General features: G+C 26.6%; 1 protein-coding gene across 2 annotated transcripts; it reads right to left on the bottom strand.

The window, feature by feature from the left end:
- Nucleotides 1-14,213: 14,213 nt before the first annotated feature.
- LOC106780354 (CBL-interacting serine/threonine-protein kinase 9) lies at nucleotides 14,214-19,421 on the bottom strand. 2 transcript variants are annotated; one of them, XM_014668629.2, is made up of 15 exons: nucleotides 18,994-19,421; nucleotides 18,767-18,829; nucleotides 17,659-17,730; nucleotides 17,424-17,531; nucleotides 17,205-17,279; nucleotides 16,971-17,024; nucleotides 16,754-16,879; nucleotides 16,582-16,671; nucleotides 16,042-16,164; nucleotides 15,810-15,917; nucleotides 15,444-15,563; nucleotides 15,159-15,215; nucleotides 14,871-14,945; nucleotides 14,621-14,692; nucleotides 14,214-14,545 (listed from the first exon to the last, which is right to left on the bottom strand). In XM_014668629.2, exons 1-14 carry the CDS (start codon nucleotides 19,168-19,170, stop codon nucleotides 14,630-14,632), a joined length of 1,311 nt encoding a protein of 436 aa, XP_014524115.1. In that variant the 5' UTR covers nucleotides 19,171-19,421; the 3' UTR covers nucleotides 14,214-14,545; nucleotides 14,621-14,629. The 2 variants fall into 2 exon arrangements, with proteins under 2 accessions (XP_014524115.1, XP_014524116.1); XM_014668630.2 differs by having other exon boundaries at nucleotides 14,214-14,563.
- Nucleotides 19,422-24,934: the final 5,513 nt, after the last annotated feature.

The following is a 24,934-nucleotide window of genomic DNA, read 5'->3' on the forward strand; positions in this document are numbered from 1 at the left end:
AAGCTTTATGTTTGAAAATGGGTTATGGTTATATTGTACTTTGAGTGTTTATTTCAATGATTTAAATATATTTGACATGAGAAATAATGTTGTTATTGTAGTATGATATGATAATTTTAAAGGTGAATATGAAAGAGAATTCCAAGGAGGAATGACTCAGTGGTGATTTTCAATGTAGTAAAAGTATTAATATGGGAAGCTCAGTCTTGACATTCTAATGATCGTTGATTCTCAAGTAGAGAATGGTGAGACATGTTGTGAGAATAGCAGGAGGCCCTAGCCTAGGGGTTTTACCTTGACCAAAGGCGAGTGATAATGGGCTAACCTCGTGTGGCAACTGATGGGTTTCCAGGTTACTTCACCCGTGAGTGCACGAACGACCATAGCTACATATTCATACTAGTCCGGACAGTCAAAGTAAAGTGGTCAGTCAATATGTGTTTATATGTTTTATGCATGTGTATGAGTGTTTTATATGTTTGTTTGAATTGTATGATAACATGATTATTAAATTACACTAGCTTACCATGCTTTTCTGTTTTGCCATGTTTACCCCTTTGGTTTATCTTTTGCAATGATCATCCTATAGGTGTAAGCAAAGGGTGAGGATGTCTCTGTGGGGCAACCTCTGAAAGGAGAGGATCCATCAGTTTAGTATAAGATCATTCGGTCTCATACATAACTTTTGTGTAGTATAGAATTTTGTGTAAGTTTTAATTTTATAGTTATTTTTGGGTAACTGTACTGTTAAATACTTTATCATCTTGTAGATAACTAATCTATTATATTATTACATGTGATAATTCTATTATATAATTTATACTATATTTTTTTGGATGTTACAATAATGACCATAATAAATTATTAATAAATGTCATTTTTGTATTATTGAATAGTACAAATTTATTACATAAATAAAACATTCTTTTAAATTAATTCATCAAATTTATTATAGAAAAATATGTTAATCTATTTTGAAATAAATATTAGAAACATAAATAATATTTTAAAATATTTAAGGGATAAGAATAGAAAACAAATATTTTATGGAAACTAAACTAAAATATTTTCTTATTGTCTACCAAATAAAATAATTAATTGAAAGTTATAAAATAATATTCATAACTTAATTTATCTTTTGTACATTTTTACTGTTTAAAAAAGTAATGCAACTACTCATATATTTCTATAATTTTTCAAAATTACCAATAATTTGTGTATAATTTAAATAGAGGTCAGCAATGATTCAGAGTATGATAAAATCCAGCATATATCTGTTTTGGAGTATAATTATATTCTGCTTTATTTTCTTTCTCTCCTCTCTTATACTTAAAATTTAAGGTTTATTTTAGTTGATAAGCGTAAATATTTTTAAAACATATTTTTGATAATTTTACAAATATAATATTAAAATGTTAAAGCATAGTACATATAAGCAGGAAAAGGGATGGTACAGTAATCAAGTAAAAAACAAAGTATTAATTTTCTTTATTTTAATTTATAAATAAGTCTCATACTTTATAAATATGTTTATGACTCAATAAATCAATTATAAAAATCATAATAAATTAATAATTTGTTAAAAGAATGTCGTTTTTGTATTATTGAAAATTTTAAGTTCATCAGATAAATAAAGTATTTGTTTAAATTATTTCATCCAACCCATTCTAAAAGAAATATGCTTAATCTATATTGAAATAATTACTAGAAACTAAAATAGTTTTTTAAATATCTTGATGGATGAAAATAGAAGAAAAATATTTAACCAAATATAAACTAAAATTCATACATTTTATATGAACTAAAATCAATTATTTAAATGTGATAATAAAAATAAAAAATAAAGATAAAAAATAATGTTTGTAGACTAAAACATATTTATTAACCTTTATTTAAATATAAATAACCTATGTTTTTGTCTATCAATTAAAATAATTAATTGATATTATCATAAAAGAAAATTTATAACTTAATTTATTTTTTGTACATTGTATTGATTAAAAAGTACTGAACTATCGCAACTATTTCATATATATTTCTATAGTTTTTCGAATTTCTAAATAATTTATCTATTGTTTAAATTTTTTTTTTTGATGAGTTTTCTGTTAATCATACTCTAAGATAATATAAAATATGTACAAAATATTTATAGATAATATCTTAAAATATAATAATTTAGTATCAGATTTTGTTATATTTTAATATATTAAGAAATATTTTTAAAATATTTATCATTAATGTCTTATTATATAATAATTTATTACCATATTATATTATAATTTAAAAATATTATATATAATGATTGATTATATAATATTTTTAAGATAGTCTATAAATATGGTATCGATCAGAAGAATAATACAATACTTCATATTTCTTTTTCTTGACAAAATTTTGGTAAGAACAACTATATAGTTAGTGAATTTTTAGTTGTTGTCGGTATTATTGTTATAAAGAGATTGTATAATGAGAAGATAAAATCTGATAATGATAAGAATATTTGAAGGTGGAATGAAATTAAAAAATAAATTATATTTTCAATAAGAATTGTTTTGATTTTGTTTAATTTTTTTCTTTTGCAGGGATTCTTACGTTTCATTACAATGTTTGATTTTATGAAAGAGTGGGCAAGCACTGTTATAAAACAGAATTGGCCTTACATTGCGGTAGCTGGAATATTCATTGGGTTTGCCTTCGTTGATAATGTTGAAATTAATTTGAAGCCGCGGAAATCTACTTATCTAAAACAAGTTCTCAAAAAGAACGATGGTGATAGTGATGATGAATAACCATGATTTTGAATTAGGTTCTCGTTTTATATTTTTTTAATTTTTGGGTTTTATCCATATTTTGTTTAGGTTTAGGTTTTGAATTTTTTTATATTTTAGTTTTATTATTTAATAAAGTTTAATCTCTTTTTAATTTTTTTTTTATTTTGATTGACTCTGAAATTTAAATGTTAGTTTCTTTTTAGATTTATAATTAGTAAAAATAAAACTATTTAATGCACAAAAATTTAAAATTTCGATCTATAGTCATCTATCTAATTATATGATTTTTTTTTTCTCATGAAACACGACTTTACGAATTGTTACCGCAATTTCAGTCAGGAATATGTTTGATTATATGAAAAGAATAATTTTTACTCGTGAAATTTTTTTCTTAAGTATAAACAAAAATAAAAAATTGATAATAAATACAAAATTAGAAAATGTGTGACATCCCAAAATTATATACGGAATATAATTCAACAGGATATATCATTATAATACAACCAAACAGTGTAAGGATGTACATAAAATTATAATAATTACAATCATCCAAAATGCTATAAAATTAAAATTTTATATACCTAAGAGGTCTCTCAAAATGATAAAAAGGATCTATGAGTAATCCTATGAACTAGGTACAATATATAAGCTACAAAGTTTCTCAAAATGAGATAAAACTCTTAAGAAAGAAATCTTAAGAGTTAGGGGTGGGGTCATCTCCCTCCAAAGCGTGCTCCTGGGGTACATCTTCTACCTCTGCTCACATCCAAAGTTGGATAATCATCACAAGAAGAAAAATCATACATATACAAAACATAAACCAAATAATGCAAGGGTAAGCTGAGTTGGAAAACATGCAATGTTATCATACAGAATCTAAAACAAAAAAGTAAAATCAAATGACAGATCAAGTAGAATATCCTATCATGTTAAGATGCATTCTAGACTCGTCCGGACTTAGAATGAATATCGATCTAGGGCAGGTTGTGCATTTGTGGTGGCCTCTACTACTTTGCAAAGCCATTGCCGAGGGGTTTCATCCGACCCACACAAGGTTAGTCTGTTGCCGCGCAAATAGGCCTCCACGTAGCATCTATCACTAGGACCTCCTACTACTCTCACCACATGCGTCAATTCTCTCTAAGTGAGAATGAAAGACCATTAGAGTGTTGGGATAACCCCCATATAGGAGTCTCATATATTCATTCTAAACACTAAGTGATCTCACCTAGAGATCTTACTTTGCTTCTCAGTCACAAACATCCTTTTATTATTTACAATATACCATTCTTAACCATATGAAATCATATATTAATCATAAAATCAATTATCACTCAAGAAAGAAGAAAATGGTAAGACAGAGTAAAGAAATTCATTCAACACACAATATTTGCTAAGCTAAAAATGCCAAAATAAAATATCCATAATTCGCCTAGCTAGCCTCTCGCTAAGCTAAAAATACAAAATAAAAATTCACTCATAATTTGCTTAGCTAAAACTTCTCGCTAAGCTAAAAATACAAAATAAAAATTCACTCATAATTCGCTTAGCTAAAACTTCTCGCTAAGCTAAAAATATAGAATAAAAATTCACTCATAATTCGCTTAGCTAAAACTTTTCGCAAAGCTAAAAATACAGAATAAAAATTCACTCATAATTCGCTTAACTAAATCTTCTCACTAAGCGAATATTCCCTGACAACAACCCCTTTTTCAATCTACAGCACTCTAAAACTGCATAATTGAGCAACTTTACCCTCCCAAACTATTTATAATCTTTTTGGTGGACTTCTAACACACCTAAATCAAATTATATGTTGAATTAAACTTGTTTAGATTATTATAATCGTTCCTAACATCGTTCTCTAGTGTTTAGACATTGCCATCAAATCTAAAAACTCAATTTTCTTCTCCTAAAAGCCTAAGTTCAATTTTACCATTTTTCACAGTTTTAGACTCTGGAAATGGTTCAAATAAGTTCTAATTGACATGTTTACTCCATCCCCACTGCCCATAACAACCTCCAGCCTAGTTTGCTAAATTTGACCATCTCACTTCCTCTCAATTACCCTTAAAACTAGTATTAACTCAACTAAACCAATAGCTTTTCTTCTAAAACAATTTTCATTTTCATACATCCAAAATCATTTCCAGTACCTCAAACAACATTCAACTAACACTTCATCAATATCAATAAAATTTCATATTTTATTTTCCAACAGGTCAAACAACCCTTTTTCCCACCAAGACCCCCAATTTTACATACAAACAGATTCTCCTAGGCATCAATTTCATGGTTCTAAGCATACCTTTAACTCATGCACAATACAATTTACTAAAAATACAAAAGGCCCAACTTCCCTTACCCACAACTCGCAAGATGATCTAGATAGGCACCTTGCACCCTAGGAAGTTGACAGCACCTATAAATCCCCAATTGGAGATAGAAATTTGTTTTTAGTACAACATTTGAGCTAAACATTGGGGAAAAACCTAAATCACTCACATGCAATAGGACCATTGCATGATCACTACCCTAATTTGGATAGGAGAGGGAAAAGAACATTTACCAGATTAAGAAGGAAATTTAATCAGATAGAAGCGGTGCCCTTGCAACTTGGATGGTCTAGGAAGTTTCTAATCCACATATTTGTTGGTTAGATTTTGAAAATGGGAGGGGAGGATGCGGAACCAGGAAGAAGAAGAAAGTAAGAATGGGTGTAGTGTTGCTTCAGATAGATAATGAGCTGAAATTGTTTTATGTTATGTTATTTGAGAAAGGAAAATGATATTTTAACACTATTTTTTGACACTATTTTGACACTGCACACGTGTCAAAATGTGATTGGACGATTTCAAATTAAAAAAGTTGAGGCAGAGGTATATTTGGAAGAGAAAAACCAAAGTTTGTTTTTTTAATTTGAAATCGTCCAATCATATTTTGACACGTGTGCAGTGTCAAAATGGTCTCAAAAAATGGTGTTAAAATATCATTTTCCTTTGAGAAAAGCTTTCAGTCATTCCTCTGCTGCCACATGTACCCTTCAACATTTCTTTTTCTCAGATTTTACAAAAGGTAGCTATTAACAATATTTAATTATATTAAAAAATAACTATTAAGATATTGTTAGGTTGTGTAATGTATTGAAGTAGGAGTTTCAGTACTAAGGAATGATTCTCAATAACTCTCGATCTCAAGTAGAAATTGGTGATTATATTGTGGAGAGTAATATGAGGTTTTTAGTATGATAATCATTTATTTTTCATGGATGTTTGAATGATTAACCTTGTTGTATGAAAGTTTGATGGTATAGTATTATGATTTGGACAAGTTGTTTCACCATACACGGAACATGTTCTTTATGGTTAGTGTTTAAGGTTGATGAGATTTTTTGTGTATTGTTTGATTTACATTATGAATGTGATATTATTGTTTTAAAATATATGTATGTTCTTTTGATACTTTAGTTTATCCTTCTTTCTGTGTTTGTTTGTGTGTATGCTTATTTTCTCTTTTGCAATGCTTATCTTAATTATGTGAGTTTATGAGTGTCTTTGGTGAAAAAAAACTTGCTAGTAACAAAGCTGAAGCTTAATTAGAGTAGGATGTTCCGTTATTTTTTTTTTCTGTTTTGAAAAGTTTATATTATACTTTTAGTGAAGTGTAATATATTTTCTTGTAATACAGAATAATGTATAAAAATATATAATGCTATTATATATTATTTTAGATAATTATAATATCAATTATGTCTTTTATTGAATCAACGATTATGTTTTATTAAATATGTAATATATCCTATAGTAGTTGAACATGCGGAAAATTAGAATGTTACAATATTATTCCTTGAAATATGTGTAAATAATTTAAAAAGATAATATTTTATTAAATACATTTTAAATTATTACAAAAACTAAAAATTAAAAAATATTTTTACAAAATATTTTGCAATAAAATTCACAGAAAATATTTTCAGCAGATTTTCCTATTATTTATTACAATATTATTAAACATATTTTATGGATTTATATTTGATATAATAGGCAGGAAATAAAAGTATATAATTAACATGGACGCATTAAAATTCAGGATCATTTTATTGATAATTGCTTATAAGAAAATCTCAGCAAGTTTCTTTTTCGGAAAAAAGAAATCAATGTTTTTTTCTAACACTACATAATTAACTAAAGCTGTAAGTAAAATTAGACATAAACGTGTATTATCACTTTTTTTATAATAACAAAAAATAATAAATTATAATTATAAAATTAAATATTTTTACAAAAGTGAAAACAGTTTATAGATTATTTTTATTATAGATAATTTTCATTTATTTTATAGATTATTTTATTTATTTGATTTTAAAAAGTGATTAAATTTAAAAAAAAAATCAGTTAAATAAAATAATGGTTAAATTTGAAAAAACAGTGACTTGATATTAATACATAATTTGCAAAAACATTATTACATAAGTTAGATATTCACTAATTATAATTATCATTAAGTGATTACCTGATATATATTTTCAGCAGATTTTCCTGTTATTTATTTCAATTTAATTGAACAGCTTCTATGGATTTTTATTTATGAGAAAATCCATAGGAAATAATTTTTCTTTTAGGTTATGTTATCTACAAGTAAGGTATACATATAATTAATATGGACGCATTAAAAAAAACAGGATATTTTATTCATAATTTTTCATAAAAAAAATCGAAAGTTTTTTTTCAGAAAAAAAAAATAATTTTTTTTTTAAGAGTGCGTAATTACTAGTAAAACAAAAAAGTAAAACAATATATATATATATATATATATATATATATATATATATATATATATATATATATATATAGTATATGTCACTGAGCTCTATATAAAGCTTCAAAAACCCTTATTGTTTTGTAAATTTAAATAGTTTGAAAAAGTATACTCTTCAAGTATTGAAGTTATTGGAGATGGTGGCAAAGATGTCTTCCACACAATATTTCTGGTTTTTTCTTATAATCTCAGGTTTGTAAATTTTCGAAAACAGTTTTTTTTTTTGTCCATTAATATTATTTAAATCCAACTAAAACAACATGAAGGATGAAATTAAATAAATTAGAAAATAATTTAATAATTTAGTGTTTAATATTGCAGTTATTTCAATGAGAAGTGTGTTGGGTAGTTTGTGTGAGAAACCTGAATTAACGGAACAGTGTGGATTTAAGGACTGTCCAAAAGTTTGCTTGGATTTGTATAAAGAAAGGTTTCTTGCTGGAGAATGCATTCTTGGTCTCTCTAAGAATCTTCAATGTGTTTGTTTTTTTGAGTGTCCATCCACTCTGTCTAAAATTCCCAATTAATTATTATATATATATATATATATATATTTTTTTTTCTTTTTTATCATCTTAACAAAAGAATAAAATTGTCTCTCTTGTTTTTTCTACTACATCATACAATTTGATTTTTTATTTTCAATTTTAAATAATGTCATTCTTTTACTGTGTTATTATTTATTAAATTCAACTTTAAAAATTATTTATTTTTAGAATCTTTTGATAGATGGTATTCTAATTATTACCTATAGATAATTGAAGTTTTTAGTATTGATTTAGTATACATAATTGAAAGTTGTAATATAATTGTTATTGAATATATATATTTTATTTAAAAAAATAAACTAATATTTTTTTTATTTTTTTTGTTAAATATGTATTTAAGTTTTTTGTATATATTTAATAAAATATATTGTATACAATAACTTTAAATAATGATTGAGTTAATCAAAATCAATAATTTAAATGAAATATAAGTTGGATAAGTAGAAAAATACAACGATTTTTACTTAAACAAAATTGTTTAATTAATTTTTATTAGAATCTTAGCTTATTATTAGTTTGTTCAAATCATAAAATTTTCGGTCAAAACTAGTTTAACTTTTAATTTGTTATCATATATTTAGAATTTTAAATTTCCGATGATGATGACATTTTAATATTTTAAAAATAATTATAATTTTTACTTATTTTTATTTTATATTTTAAAAATTTTAAAGAATTTATACTTTTCACCTTCTAATAATATATTTATGTCACAATTCTTTAGTTATCATTTTAATTTGACATAAATTTCATAATTTTAAAAGAAATATTATTTTTAATATTTTGTTCGTCAAATTATTTTTAATTTATTAAAGATGTCATCATTTAATTAATCATTTATTACTTTATATCATTTTAAATTTTATTATTTATTATATTAGTAATATTATGTTATTATATTATTATTAAATATTATCTGTGAAAACAATAATGTCAATATTTGTAATTAGTTAGTATTTAAAAATTAATAAAACTGCTGTAATAAATTATGAAATAAATCTGAAATTTTGTTGATTTGATATTACTATTAAGATAGACCTCGTAAATGAAAATAATAAATTTCAGTAAAACTCGAAACTAAAATCAGCCGTTAGAATTTATTATGGAAACAATAATTTCATAACGTTTTAATATTTATAATTAATTAATTATTCAAAAGTAATAAATTGTTAACATAAATTATGAAATAAATGAATAAAACGTTATGAAATTTAAATATTTTTATTTCATAATTTATGTTAACTATTTATTTCATAACGTTAGAATTTAAATTAGTTGGTCAATATAAATATTAATATTTAAACAATCCTCTAAATTAAATTAGTAAATTAGAAGAAATCTTTTATTTTGTAATAAAAGTAAATACTAAACTTACTACTAAAAATTAGTGGTATTAATTAATTGATCATTAATATGCATTATACTCAAAATAGAAATGACAAAAAAATTGTGACTACAAATGAAAATAGAAATAGAATATCCTTAAATAACACCAAGTGTCAAAGTCCAATAAAGTTAAACATCAAAGTATATGAAAAAAAAAAATAATTAGAAACGTATGGATGTATACTTTATTAAAACCGATTTCGTTAATTTTGTTGAACAATTGTATTTGGCCAATAAATGTAATAAATTGCATTCAAGTTTTCGGTTTAAAAAAAAATCTCAAAACTAAAGTCAGAAATTAGAATTTATTATTAAGAAGTAATTAGTAATTAAAACTAATAATATTGTTATTAAGATAAAGGCACTAAAAAGTCTATAGAATCATATGATATATATATATATATATATATATATATATATATATATATATATATATATATATATATATATATATATATATTGTGTCTTTAATAGATAAATAAAACTTTTACTAATTAAAGCATTTTAATTAATATAATAGTAAAATGAATTTAAATATTTTATTTTATTGAATGTAAAAAATTTTAATATTTTTATGTTGTAAATGTTACAAATTTTCTTTGTAACGGGCCAAATCGAGACTGACATCATTGGGGGACAGTATAAAAACTTGAACATACATATATCATGTCAAGTTTGGGGTTAGTGTACTATCGAGAATATATATCGAATCGTCATATTATTAATAGTAACAAAATGTGATTAAGTTAATGCAATATGTATTACATAAAAATAATCAAAGTAATTAACTAGGTGGATTAGATCTGTTAAGGTAAAAACTCAAACATAAATTGTACAATACACATGATAAATTAATTATATTTTATTATTATAATATTTAATATTATCCGACAGACTTAACTGAATATCAAAGTGTCTTCTTCGTTAATATTTTATTCAGTTTTGGGAAAAAAGGAACATAGGACATGTCAAATAAAGGTGTGAGATTTGAGTTTGGAATATACAGTGAAAACTTTAAAAAGATTTTTATAATATATATTCAGCTTTGAAGAAACAAAACTTATAAAAAAAAATGTTTACATAATAATGAGCCAGATGAAAACTGTAGAGAAAAAAAGAGAATATCAAGCTCTACTTTTTAAATATTAAAAATATTTTTTAAACATTTAGTTTTAAAAACATGTTAATTACAAAAAAGATATTATATATGACATGGTTAATACATTCAACTTGTTATAATTTAATACAATCAGTTTAATTTAATGTTATTTATTGATAGTGAATGAATGCGAGTTAGTTTTGAAGACGTTATAGAATTAAACTTTTGGAATATATTGTGTGAAGGTTCTATAGTAGTCGGAGATGGTGGCCAAGATGTCTTTCATACAATTTTTTACCTTGTTCCTTATCATTTCAGGTTTGCAAATCCTCATCATTTAACTACATTTTTCAATGAAATTATAAAGCTGCTAAAATTGTAAACTATATATGACTAAGTAGTGTTAAGAATTCAATATGAGAAAAATTGAATAAGACGAAGATTCATAAATTTATTATTTTAAAGTTTTGAATTGAGTTTATGTGTAGAATGCCCTCATGATTTATGTTGTGTTTTTTCTTTTGTCTCCTGTTTGGTTGAAGTGTGTCAAATTCGTTCTCTTTTTAGAAAAATGTCAATTTCGTCCTCATATAGAAAAAATTTGTGTCAATCATGTCATCTCCGTTAAAAACAGACTAATGGTGTTAAAAACTTAAAGTGAGTTTTGAATAATAACCACTTCATGGGTCCGATCCCTGATTTTGCAGTGGATAAAGTGAGTTTTGAAAACAATGATTTTTAACGAAGATGACTTGATTGACACAAATTTTTTCTATATGAAGACGAAATTGACATTTTTCTAAAAAGGGGACGAATTTGACACACTTCAACCAATCTGGGGACAAAAGAAGCAATTAAACCTAAATTTTTTTCAAAAAAGACTATAAAATAGTTATTATATAAGAAGAGATATGGTACATGATCGTATAAAAGAATTGAAGATAGAAATTGTGAATGCATGTGCTAAGGTTGATAGTGGTATTGTTATTTCAGGTGTTTGGATGATAAGGGAAGTGGTCGGAGTTAAAAATTCATTGTGTGAGAAAGTGGTGGAATATGGTGATTGTGACTTCAATGCGTGTGCGGTGTTCTGTCAATATATGTTCAATAGCATTTTGATCGCCTCAGAGTGTGTTATTGCACAGTATAAACAATGTGTTTGTTTCTATCATTGCTAATTAACTAAAAACTAATTTTAATATATCATTCATCTTTTCAAGTATCTTTGAAATACTTTTAGCATGGAAACATATGAATTAGCGTTGATTATATAACTAAGATACAATTTCAAGTAGATTTAGTAAAACATATTTCGATTGTGAAAATAATGAAAATTAATATTTAGTTTTGTATTTTTATTTATTTGTAATTTATGGATATTGATGAGATATTTGATAACAAATAGTAATATTTTATACTACAAACTTTGTTACGATAGGTTCTCGGTAACTTCAATACCGTTTCGAAAAATATATCTTAAGTTTAACTCAATTTCTATAAAACTAATTTAGAAAATAAAAATTGCATTTACTATAAATTAATCTTATTTTTAACATTTTTTTTTCACAAATAGAATAACTTTTTTGTATCTTTAAAGTTTCAATTTTTTTTATATGTTATTATTTTAAAATTACAATGCAAGTAAAATAGTATTTTCAAATTTAAATAGTAGAAATTAACTTATTTTAATTTTGAAGCATAGGTTCAAAGAGGTTGATTTACCTTTTGCGAGCATTGTGCGATAAGCAAGCAATATAGACTAAAGTTTATTAGAGTGACTAGTAGAAATAAACACATTGAGTTTGATTCATTCTAATGTGTGGGAATCATCAGAACTATCTTCAAAGGAGCAAAATAATTCATATCATACATTGATGATTACTCCAAGAGATTATGGGTGTACTCAATCAAAAAGAAATTGGATTGTTTGCCTAGTTCAAAGCACAAGTTGGAACTGGAAAAAGAATCAGTTTGAGGATAACTAATGGAGGAGAATATGTAGATGCATACTTTCTAGCATTTTGCAAGCATGAAGATATTATCAAACAAATTTTTGTTCCACATACATCTCAACAGAATGGTGTAGTAGAGTGGATGAATATAACTCTTATAGAAAGAACAAGAGCTGTGTTGCAAACTACGAGAGTAGCCAAATCTTTCTTTGTACAAGCGGTGAAAATTGTCTATTACTTGATAAATCAATCACCTCAACAACGATCTGGTTGAAAACTCCAATGGAGGTGTGGAATGACAAACCAATTGATTATTCATCCTTTTGTATGTTTGGTTGTTTGATGTACTTAATGTACAACTTCCAAGAAAGAACGAAGTTAGATCCAAAATCTAAGAAATGTATATTCTTGGGTTATGCTAACAATGTGAAATTGTGGGATCCCATTGTCCTCAAAGTTATTATTAGAAGAGATGTAGCCTTTGTAGAAAATAAACTCTAAAGCGAGCAGACAAATGACAACTTGAAAAAGAACAAAATTGTAGTACATATAGAGAATAACCCTTTAGAAGATTCTCCATGGTTATAGGAGGAACACGAAGAAGATGAGTCAAATGAGGTTAGTGATGAAGAACTCTGACGATCAACAAGAGAAAGAGTCGAACTATCTTGGCATTCACAATATGTGATGATCAGTCATGATGTCTATTGTTTGCTAAGTGAAGAAGGAGAACCTTCAACTTTTCAAAAGGTTGTGATTGATCCAAAAGCTTCTTTATGGATGGCTTCAATATAAGAAATGAAGGCTCCTCACAAAAACAAGACATGGAGGCTTGTTGAACTTCCAAAAGGTTGAAAAGCCATTGGTTGCAAAATGGGTTTATAAGATCAAGCTTGATGGCAACAATCAAGTGGATGATATCATGCTAGAGTGGTAGTAAAAGGATATGCTCAGAAAAAAGGTATTGACTTTAATGAGATATTCCTGCCTAAAGGTTGTGTTCTTTGTAGTCATCATGAGTTTTGAAGGAGTGATCGATTGACCCATGTTAGACGCCAAAATGTTTCAGATGTAAAGTCAAACATTTACTTAAACAATTTCTTAGTCCTTATACTTCACGTTGTCCACCCATATTAAGGTGATCTATTCGTTAACTGATCAATGAGTACCAATTAAAGACACTCGGATAAACAAGTCAACTTACGTTTGAAGAGTAAAAGCAATATTAAGTACGTATTAAATATGTAACAATCACACATTTGACTTATATTTATAATTTTTCTCAGTGAACTTTTGATTAGGGATCAGTGGGTACCAATTGTTCCTTGTCATTTTAGGTTTTCAAATCCTCATCATTTATCGACATTCTTTTATGAAATTATATAGGTGTTAAAATTGTTTTTAAACTATCTTCTACTAAAGTAGTTATTATATATGAGAAAAGATAAGGTACATGATATATGTAAATAAAAGAACAGAACATGCAGATTGTTAATGCAGATGAAAATCGATGCAGAGGAAGTGTGAAATCGATGCAGATGAAAATGACTTAAAACTGATTCAGAATTTTTTTTTTCTGAACATATTTTGAATATTTGAAGGACTTAACTAATGAAATTGAAATCCCAAAAAGCCAAAATTACAATAAGAAATACATTCTCTTCATTAAAAGAAAAAATAAAGACATGCTTGGAAACCCATTAATCAGCCTATAAATGTACTTTGAATACAAAAGAAATCAAACAACTCTTCCTGCAAACATCCGCTCAAGGAGTTGGAAACTGAGAAATGAGCATACGCTTGATTATACTCATTTCTCTTTAGCCAACTATAATTATTAAGTCACTTGAGCCGTTGAATTAAGGTCATGAAATATCGCTCATTGTGTCTAGTTTTTTTCAAAACTCAACATGCTCCACTCTTAGCTACCATGAAATACCACTTGAACAAAAATAAGTGCATGATGTACACCTGCAGCATCATAATAAACTAATGAATAGATGAGAAATTCAGTGAAAGAATTTGATAAGGCTACCGTGATTATACCTTGATTCTTCATATTTTTGCTTCAGAATGCCACACTACGTCTTGCAACCCTGATGAAAAGGTTTTGTAGAACTGCAAATGAGTTCGGAAACAAGGTTAGCATCAATCAGCAACATAACATAACTGAGAAATTGACCATTTAACATGATGTCATTGCTCCTTCCTTAACATGTGTAGGAAATGGATCAGACTTCATATAAAAAGGTTGAATTTATCAGTTCTTGGAGAACTTTAGAATATATTCACATGCCTTGTGAAATTCCAGTGTGTCGCCCCCAGTCTTTCGAAGCTCCACCATGTGCAAGGAGGGAGCCACTTCAAAAACCTGTTACCATATTCAAAGCAGCACAAACATAAGTCAGGTCAAGTACATACGTTGAACAGAAATTAGTAAATAAAGAATCAATCTTGCTATCTTTGCAATTAGATGAATAAGATAACAGAAGAAAAAAAATGGAATTATTATTCTTAGCCACATACAATTTGTCACCGAGTAACCTCAGAAAAGTTTTGCAACAGTAAAAGAATGGCTCAGTACCTCTGTAGCTACTGAAAGGTGACCCTTCCTTCCGCTCTTATCACCTTGCAGCTTCATCTGCATAATTTAATCTGATTAAGTTAGAACATTGTTTTCTTCTTGAGTAAACCATTTAATCAACCATAGATTATTTTATCCCTTGTAACTATGAAAAAGAAAGTTTAGTCTAATTCATTCTGTGTATTACTGTTTCTCCTTTACAAAAATCGATCACATGAAAGATGGTTCTTGATGAATAGAAACGCAGACAATGCAGGTAATAAGTGTTCTGAGATAAATTATAACCTTATAATTTCTCTTGTGAACATTAAATCCCAGTGGCTTGGCAGCTTCCTCAATTTTTGACATGATTTCATTTGCAGGACGCTGTGACGTAAAACTTGTTTCTCTCTTAACAATCCCATTCTGTATTGAGTTTAAACAAAAATGAAGAAACAAGTATCATTAGCCTGAAAGAATAATTATATCTCCTTATCAGTAGAAATAAATGAATTCAGATCAGGCTCTTAAGTAAACATAAATCAATCAAAAGTTGATCCAGAAACCAAGTAGTTCACAGTTTTGAAAGTGACTTGTGACTTGTAATTTGAATAAAACCTTTATAATGCATTAAACCTTTGTATCATACAAAGAATACTAATTTTTACTTACTGTCTGCTTCTCAAATAAATTTTCAAGATTAAAGCTCTGAGACCTAGATATGAGCTCAAAAGCATTCATTGACACTGGTTTCTCTTTTGTCTCCGTCACAAAAGTTTCCTACATATCAGAGAGAACAAATATATAACTTGAGAACAGCTTCAACACTTTCTTTCTTGTACTTCCAAAGAATAGTAACAATGTAAATGAAAAATGGAAAGAAGTATTGTCATAAACAAAGCACCTTAGAATCATTGAAAACAGCAGCAACATCATCTACATTGACATCTTCTTCCTCAGTAAAAATTGCTGGTTTGTATCCTTTTCTGAACCATTCATCTTCTAAGATTTCAGGAACTTTTATCCTCTGCAAAAAGCAACACAAAGTTAATAAAAGTATATACCGACTGCAAGATACGCTTCACCTACAAGATATTGAAGGGTGATTACATGATTGCAAAACATAATCAGGACAGAAGGGCCCAAGAAGGCAAACAAATACTACTCCTCGGTCCCAGTAAGTAAGACCATATTTCTCTATCCTGAGTGGGAAAGATGACTAATAGTGCATTAGTTGATTAGATGGAAAGTAATTAGGTAAAAGATTTATGTGATAAGTGACAATTTTAAGGGTGATGTAAAATAGTAGAACAGATTATATACAAGTTTAATACTATTAACAAAATTAAGTAATTTTTTAACTCCTGTGAATTGATTAGAAATTCATATATCATATGCAGGTAGAACATGTGAAAATAAGAAAGCTTTTGGGTTCAGAACTCACTGTCAAAGGGTTTGGATCAAGAATACGCTTCAATAGCTTCTTTGCCTCAGAGGAAAACCATGATGGACATGTAAACTGAGCCCTGCCAATCTGGAAAATATGTTCAGGTTTTGACACAAGCAACTTTGCTTTCATTCATTCTTCTAACGGATTATATTCTGATATTACTTACCTTTTTGTACAATGCCATTTGACTTGGCTCATCAAAGGGCAAGTAACCAGCCATCAGCACAAAGAGAATGACTCCACAGGACCAGATATCAGATGTAGAACCAACATAACCTCTATCATTAAGCACCTAACATAAACAGTACACCATATAAATTCCAATGCAGCTTGAGTTGAAAATCTAGTTTTGTATCTGATCCATAAAATGATAAAGTAGGTACCTCAGGAGCAACATAATTTGGAGTTCCACAAGCAGTGCGGAGAAGTTCATCCTCCTGTAATAAACACATTTAGTTAAGAGTTAAAACAAGGTCCTAATTTCATGCAAATTAAAAATGAGACACATGAACTCCATTAAACACTTATATTTCTTATGGCTAAACCAGAAATGCATAACATGCACATAAGGCAATTGTATGGCGTGGCAAACATGTATATATATACACATGTCTTACCTTCTGTGCGTAGGTACTTAATCCAAAATCTGAAATTTTCAGAACACCATTTGAGTCCAGAAGAAGATTCTCTGGCTGCAAAATACATTGAGTATTGAATATGAATATGATCCCTAATTCAACTGAAGAAGGAAAATAATTGATTCCTGCTCACACTTATATGACTAATGAACCTATTAATTAAATTACAGGAGAGGATTGTGGTAGATAATGATAGACCTTCAAATCTCTGTGATACACCCCTCTACTATGGCAGTAATCAACTGCATTGATTAGTTGGTGGAAATAACTTCTTGCTTCATCCTCTTTAAGTCTCCCACTTTGAGCCTACAAATCAAATTATGTATGATCCGAGGAAAATATCAATGTACTGACAATTATTCCAATAATATCACGAGAAAATTGTGAAAACAGTAGGAATATATATCTAATATGAAATGAATGAGCAACTTACTATTTTGTCAAATAGTTCTCCTCCATTAATCAACTCTAGGACAATGTAGATCTTTGTTTTGCTTGCCATTACCTAACAGAGAAAGCTTAATAAGTTTGAATATATAAATGAATTTAAATTTTATTTTAAAAGTCGGTTTGGTAGGATTATAGAATTAAGTTAATTTTAAAATTTATTTCTTAATAAATTATTTAGAATTTAGAGTTTATTATATAACTCAAGAATGCATATAGTATAGAAAATTCTACATATTAATTAAAAAATTATTGCAAATATGAATTTTAAGATAGCTGTTTTAAATGAATAATTTTATTAGATAACACAGTTTTCACATTATACAATTTTAGTCAAGACTTTATTTATCTCTAAACTAAGTAAGATTAACCCGAACCGAAATCTTTAAACAAAGAAGAACTGAGTTCGTTGAAAAAAGAAATATTGGGCCCACAGTATCAGACGGTAAATACAGGTAACCTGAATTTATTTCGTTACGCACTCCAACAAAATCTGCAACTTCATCACATGCTCCACTGTGATATACTTGACTTTCATTCCTTGTTTTTTTTTTTTTTCAGGTTTAATTATTTCATTTTGTATTTCAGATTATTTTAGTCTCATTTCAAAATATTGATGTACTTTGATTCTTTTATTAAATTCTTAGAATAGATTAAAAAAATTTCATCAAAAAAATTATGTTAATTATATCAATAACAAAGGAAATCATTCTTATTAACAAGTTTGATTTTGACGAAAATTATTTGATACACTTCAAAAAAATTAATGAAAAAAACAAATTACATTAATCTTTTAAAAATTAAGATTAAAAAAATTGAAGAATCAACTCAAAAATTTTAAACTAAATCTGAAAAAATAGGTAATTATACAAAAAAAAAAAAAAGAATTTCGTTTTTGTAGATAAAGAATCCCCTTTTATAAAAACAGAGATCTTATCTTGCCATTTCCACAAAGACAGTTATAATATTATCAGTAACATTAGCGATAACATTTTATAAAAAGTTCAGTTTTCTAAATTCTGGTCGCAATGTGGAAAGAGTTTTCGATGTTGTTCACTGTTAATATAAAGAAAAAGGAGAGAAGTGTGTCATACCTCATAAATTTTGACAACGTTGGGATGATTGATCATCTTCATAGCTGAAATTTCTTTCTTCAGCTGTCAAAGTCAAAGGCAGAAAAAGCATAAAAACTCCATAAAACATATTACAAAGGCTGCACTAGTAATGAGCAACCTTAAAAAAAGTAGAAACTAAGGGTTGGTTTAAATAAATTATAATAAAGTGATCTGAGTGTCTGGTTGAATAGGAGCATCATTGTTACCTGTTCCGTCATCTTGTGGCTGAGTACGTGGCTACGGTTGAGGATTTTGATGGCTACATGGTCTCCGTTCTCAACGTTTTTTGCGAACTTGACCTTAGCAAAGCTTCCCTCGCCGATGGTTTTTCCAAGCTCGTACTTTCCCAAACGTGTACGAGGTCTCACCGGCTTCCCGCTCATTTTTTCTTTTCCTATGTTGTCTGCGTGGTCTTACGAAACAGGTTTGATAAATGAGTATGAATCTCTCGCTTGCTTAAAAATATGTTTCTGTTTGAGATGATGATGAAGATGAGTGACGAGAGAGACGAAGGGATTCAGAGAGAAAAAGAAAACGAATGTGTTTGATGATTGCGTGTTGGAAGCGTGTAGGGAAACGTGGTCCCTGGCTTGGTATAGTTGTTTGTTTTGGGAAGAGAAGAACACAACATAACACAACAATACCCAATCAACCATCTCTTTCTTTGCTTTAGTGGTTTTGCTTGCATTCCTCAAGCACCTTCCTGGAAATTGCTCGGTTCATTTCTTTCCCAAAATACCCCTCTTTTATTAATTATCTGAGCAAACATAAAATCTTCGCATTAAATCAAAATTAAATTTTTCTTTTGTTTTAAATTTTGATAATGATTCCTCATTAAACTTTAAAAATTACATAAATATAGTTATCCAAACTAAATTGTTTTAATTACTTTTAACCTATGGAATATTATTTTATATTAGTATTTTTAACCTTATTTATTTTTAAAATTTGAAATTAAAATATATTAAAATTTTAGAAAACGTAAAATTTAATTTTATATCCAAATTTAAATAAAATTATTATATATATATATATATATATTATTTTTTATTATTATCTCTCATACATTATCAATAAGATAGGAAAATCAATCGACTTAAATAATATAATTATATATAAAAAGTATCTAAAATATTAAAAAGTTGTAAAGAATAAAGTTAATTTAAAATATATAAATGAGTCTAAATCAAGGTGGGTTTTTATATTAAATTAAACTTTTATTTTTTTTAACATAATATTAAAATAATGTTAGAATCTATTTTATAAAATTAAATTAGGATAGCATTTGAGAAAAAAAATATAAGAATACATAAGTAATTAGATTTAATATATATATATATATATATATATATATATATATATATAGTTTGCATAATATATTATAAAAAACCAATTGTATAACTATTATATTTTTAATATAAGTGTCTTATATAAAAGAGCAAAGACATAGTTAAATTATGAAGAAGTTTAGAGGACAGGTTTGTAACTACGTTCATGATTATAATATGCAAACACACTCTTATCTTTTCAAATGATTGTAATATGACAGACGTAAGAAACGTAGTATATTTATTTTCATAATATAAGAATTAAGGAATTAAAAGATGCGGATGCAGTGCATATCTTATCTTGTGTGCATATTTTTGTCCTGGTCATTCTGATCCACCTTTGACTCTGCAAGTATATATGGACATTTTTCTTTGCTAAATTATTAAATCTCGGTTTAATAATTGAAAAACACATTCAAAATATAACGACCTTATTATTCTATTTTCAAATATGAATAAACGGACGAGACAATAATAAAACTTTGAATTTTTGAAGAAAAAGTTATGATAATAACCTGTTCAGTTACATATATACAAATTAAAAATTAAGCTTAATTAAGATTATATGTGGTATAAAAATATGTTTATAGTTATTTAGTTTGCTATATATATGTACAAGATTTATACCAATAAAATAGTTAAGAAAAGAAGGGATCTTTTATACATAAAATTTAAATATTTTATTATATTTTAAATAAAATAATTCATTTTAAAATAATTACTATTTTCTATATAAAAAAAAAATTCTATGACTTCTCTTTAAGATTTTAAATTACTTGATTGAAGGATCTGTCCTAAATATTATGCTGTAGAGGACAAAATTTTTATGAAGTTAATTTTTATTGTTTTTTTTTACTCTAATTTTGAAAAGGGATGATGTTTGCATGTAACTCTCATGAATATTTGTTTACAATTATTAGAACATAATCAAATTGTTGAACTTGATTTTCTATGTTGAAGTATTATATCATGAGAGAATGAAAGTTCTTTGAGTTGTTTTTTAGAATCCAGAAATTTAATTTAGGTAAAAAAAAATTAATGTTATGCATGTTTTTTCATCTTTAGAACTTATGGTTCACTGGAATAATTTTACCATGTTATGTTATTGTAGCTTAGTCTAATATTCTACACACAAAAAAATGAATTCTTGTTATTGGAGAATCATCCTTAATTGCTAAAAATACACATCAAAATAATGAAAAATTTGAAGCAATATAACATACAAAACAATATACACATCTCGGATGATACGTTGAATTCTTCTAAAAAACTATAAATTAATCGAAACATTAGATAAATTTTATTTTTGACAAACATGAAGCGATTTAATAATCTTAATTTCAGTATTTTGGAGAGCTAAAATATCCTAGGATACTTTGTTAAAAAAATATCTTAGGATACAACAAATTTGTACCATGAACATGTACCAAAAAGAACTTGTACTATAAGTGGTTCTTTACATTATTTTGTTCAACGTATACCATAAATAGTGTACTTTGAAGAGGTAAAATATCTTGCTATTGCTAATGAAGATTAACAAATTTTCTCTTTACATTCTCTATTGTGATCTTTGTAAAGAGACGTGTTCATTTATAATTTAATCTTGTGATTCTAATTGGAAGAAGTATATACCAAATGTGCAAATATCCAAATGATGTTCATAGTTGCTAATTAAGACATGTGTGAGTAAAACTAATAATTAAGAATGTCCAAAAACAAGATTATTGAGTAATTGATGAAGATGAAGAAGAAGACAATATAGTCTGGACCACATATTTGATATTTGTTTGGGTCATGGTCCCACTCATGTGGTTATCCTTCACCGTACCATTTGTATCATTCGTTTCATTTACAAATTGTGTGGAGTTAGTGGCTTTTTTTTTGTGAGCTTTGAAAAAACACGATTTTCAATTATACATTTTAATTTTGTAAAATTAATTCAAGTTAAAGTTAACTTTAAAAATAAAGTAAAATATTTTTTTTATAAAATGTGTATTTAAAATTTTAACCATCCTACTAATACAAAATATTCACTGGAAATTGTTAACTTTTGTCGAAAACTTGATTAAACACTTTTAATGGAAAATAAACTCAAAGTCTTAGTTAAGAAAATTGAGTTTGGTTTCACCTGCATGTTAATAAATATTTAAATTTATTTTAATATAATTTTTTTATAAGAAACTGAACATATGAATATTTATTTAAAATCTTGATAATTATATTTCAAACTAATTTTAGATATTCTAATATAAATCCAAAAACGCATTATCGCCAAACAATTTATCCATTGAGACATTTACATCACAAACTAGACCAGTTGTACAAGAGTATTTAATTTTAAATTTGTTTTTTATTAAAATTTCATTAAAAGCTTATAAACTATTATCATTTTGCTAAAACATAATAAAAGCTAAAGAGGTTAAAATGGGTCATTGGACCTAAAACACAATATACTTCAAATCTACAAAGGAGCATAATTGGAGACTGCTTCAAATCAAATCAATGAGAGTATTTACGTTTAAAGTTTTTATTTTTAATATAATTTAATATTTAGAATTTATGAGTAAATTGATAGAATTTATGAGTAAATTGATGACCCAAATTCTTAATAATTAGGTTTATTTTTGGTGTTTCAAAATTTGTAATTTTTTCACCCGCACCTGATTGAAAGTCATAATGAACCGGATTCATAGTTCTAACAAAAATGAACAAAATTATTTTCTACCCATAAATACATTGATATAAATATAAGTCGATCTCACTCATATTATGTGGACTCATTACAATTGAGTTACAAATAAATAAACTCAATCTAATTTACTTTTCAGTAATAAAAAATTTGATAATTCAGTTTGTCCAACTACAAGTTGATGGGTGAATTCACTCTCTTAAAAATATTAAATTCTTTCCTTAAGCAATCCAATCAAACTGGATTAATTCGACCTATATAATTTAACAAACAAATAAATTAAATATTTAAACTATTTAAATATTATTGAACCACATTTTAATATTTAAAAAAAAAATTAAATTATAAACCTATTAATTAGATATAATAAATCCTATAATAAAATTTATTATTAGTAGATTAGGGATCAACTTTGATCCAACCTAAACCTATTTAACCCGTAAATTAAATGTATTTGGTTCAATATTTAACACACATTTTAAAAATATAACATTTTTCTAACTCAAATTCATAGTGATTGAGATTAACATCCGAGTAGAAACCTAAGATCTTTAGTTTTTTATACTCTAATTATTAAGTTAGACGAGGGGTATACGTTTAAAAAAAAACTACGTCATATCATATTTAGACCAAAACTTTAGAGTCAAATCCAGAAATATAGTAGCATGCGATATCCTAGTATTAAAAAATACAAATACACATATCCAAACTTATTTTCATTGTAAAAAGTTTACAACACCCAACCACAATTCTAAAACCAACAATTACCATCTAAAAGTAATAATTTACATATCCTCAACCTTAATTTCAAATCATCTTAAACAAATTTAATTCTAACTTCAACAACTCAATATTATCAATACAAGTTACAATCTAATCATAACTAAAAATCAAATTAATTTATCAACTTTCATTACCTGGATTATTATATTCTTCAAAAAATTCTCCAAAACTAATAAAAGTTAGAAAAATCATAACGTATTTCCATGAATTTAGATAAAGATATAACATTTTTTTTATTGTATACTAGTCTGGTTATCCAAATGCTTGATAAGTTTGCTGATGAAAAAAACTTAACATTGGCGAAGCAGTTGCAGATGAAGTTCAGGCTTTAAGGTTTGAGATTCCAGCTAAGCATTTGGGCTAATTGTTGGGTTGTTGGAGCAGACCGTACTTAAATTCTGTATAAGGATTCATATCCTCTCTTTTCATGTTTTGTTGGAAGTCTAACATATAATATATAAGTGAAGTGCAAACTTCATCTTACAAACCGGTTTTGTGGGGTTGAGTTAGGTTTAAAATCCATTTTTTAACATGGTATCAGAGCGTGAAGGGGGTGTGTTGGAAGTTCCACATCGACTAGAGATAAAACCAAATTATAATATATAAGTGAAGTGCAAACCTCATCTTACAAATTAGTTTTGTGAGGTTGAGTTAGGCTTTAAAAGCTCATTTCCTAATAAGTTTTTTTTCTTTTAACCAAGTTTTACATCATTTGGTAAGAAATGAAAGAAAGAAAAAGATGAAATTAAATTGAAATTTTACTTATTCTTTCATCTATTTTTACATAAATTCTTTATTTTTAGTTTATTTTTCTTACTATAGTATAATAAGACCTTTAAAAAAATGTAAGCTTCTTAGGACAAAAGTTAAACATTTTATGATCTAGATTAACTAGGAAAAAAATAATCTAGTATAAAACATTATTGTATTTCATTTGTAAAACGACAATTTAGTTTAAAAATATATTATGTAAGATGCAAGCCTATGATAAACTATACAACACTATATAGTCTTATTTCATGTTTGGTAATATATGGATATGTTTAGACAAAAAGCGCATCCCTTAAGCTAATCTCATATTACATGAAAACATATAGATGCTTATTTTATGTCACAGGAAATATCTATTACTTTCATCCATTAATAAGATATGTCAAAAGCACAATTCGCATCAAATAATCTGATGGATAAAGAGTTAAAGTTATTTTTCTTCAATAATAGCTAGTTGCATGCATTGTCAATTCTAAAAAAGTTATTTGTTGTGTATTACGAACCTTAGACTAACTCAAATAAAACACACTATTTTAGAAGAGATAAGAACATTTGATTCTTGAAAGGTTATGTAAA

The sequence above is a fragment of the Vigna radiata genome, unplaced genomic scaffold (assembly GCF_000741045.1).
Source record: "Vigna radiata var. radiata cultivar VC1973A unplaced genomic scaffold, Vradiata_ver6 scaffold_179, whole genome shotgun sequence".
NCBI classification, from domain to species: Eukaryota; Viridiplantae; Streptophyta; class Magnoliopsida; order Fabales; family Fabaceae; genus Vigna; species Vigna radiata.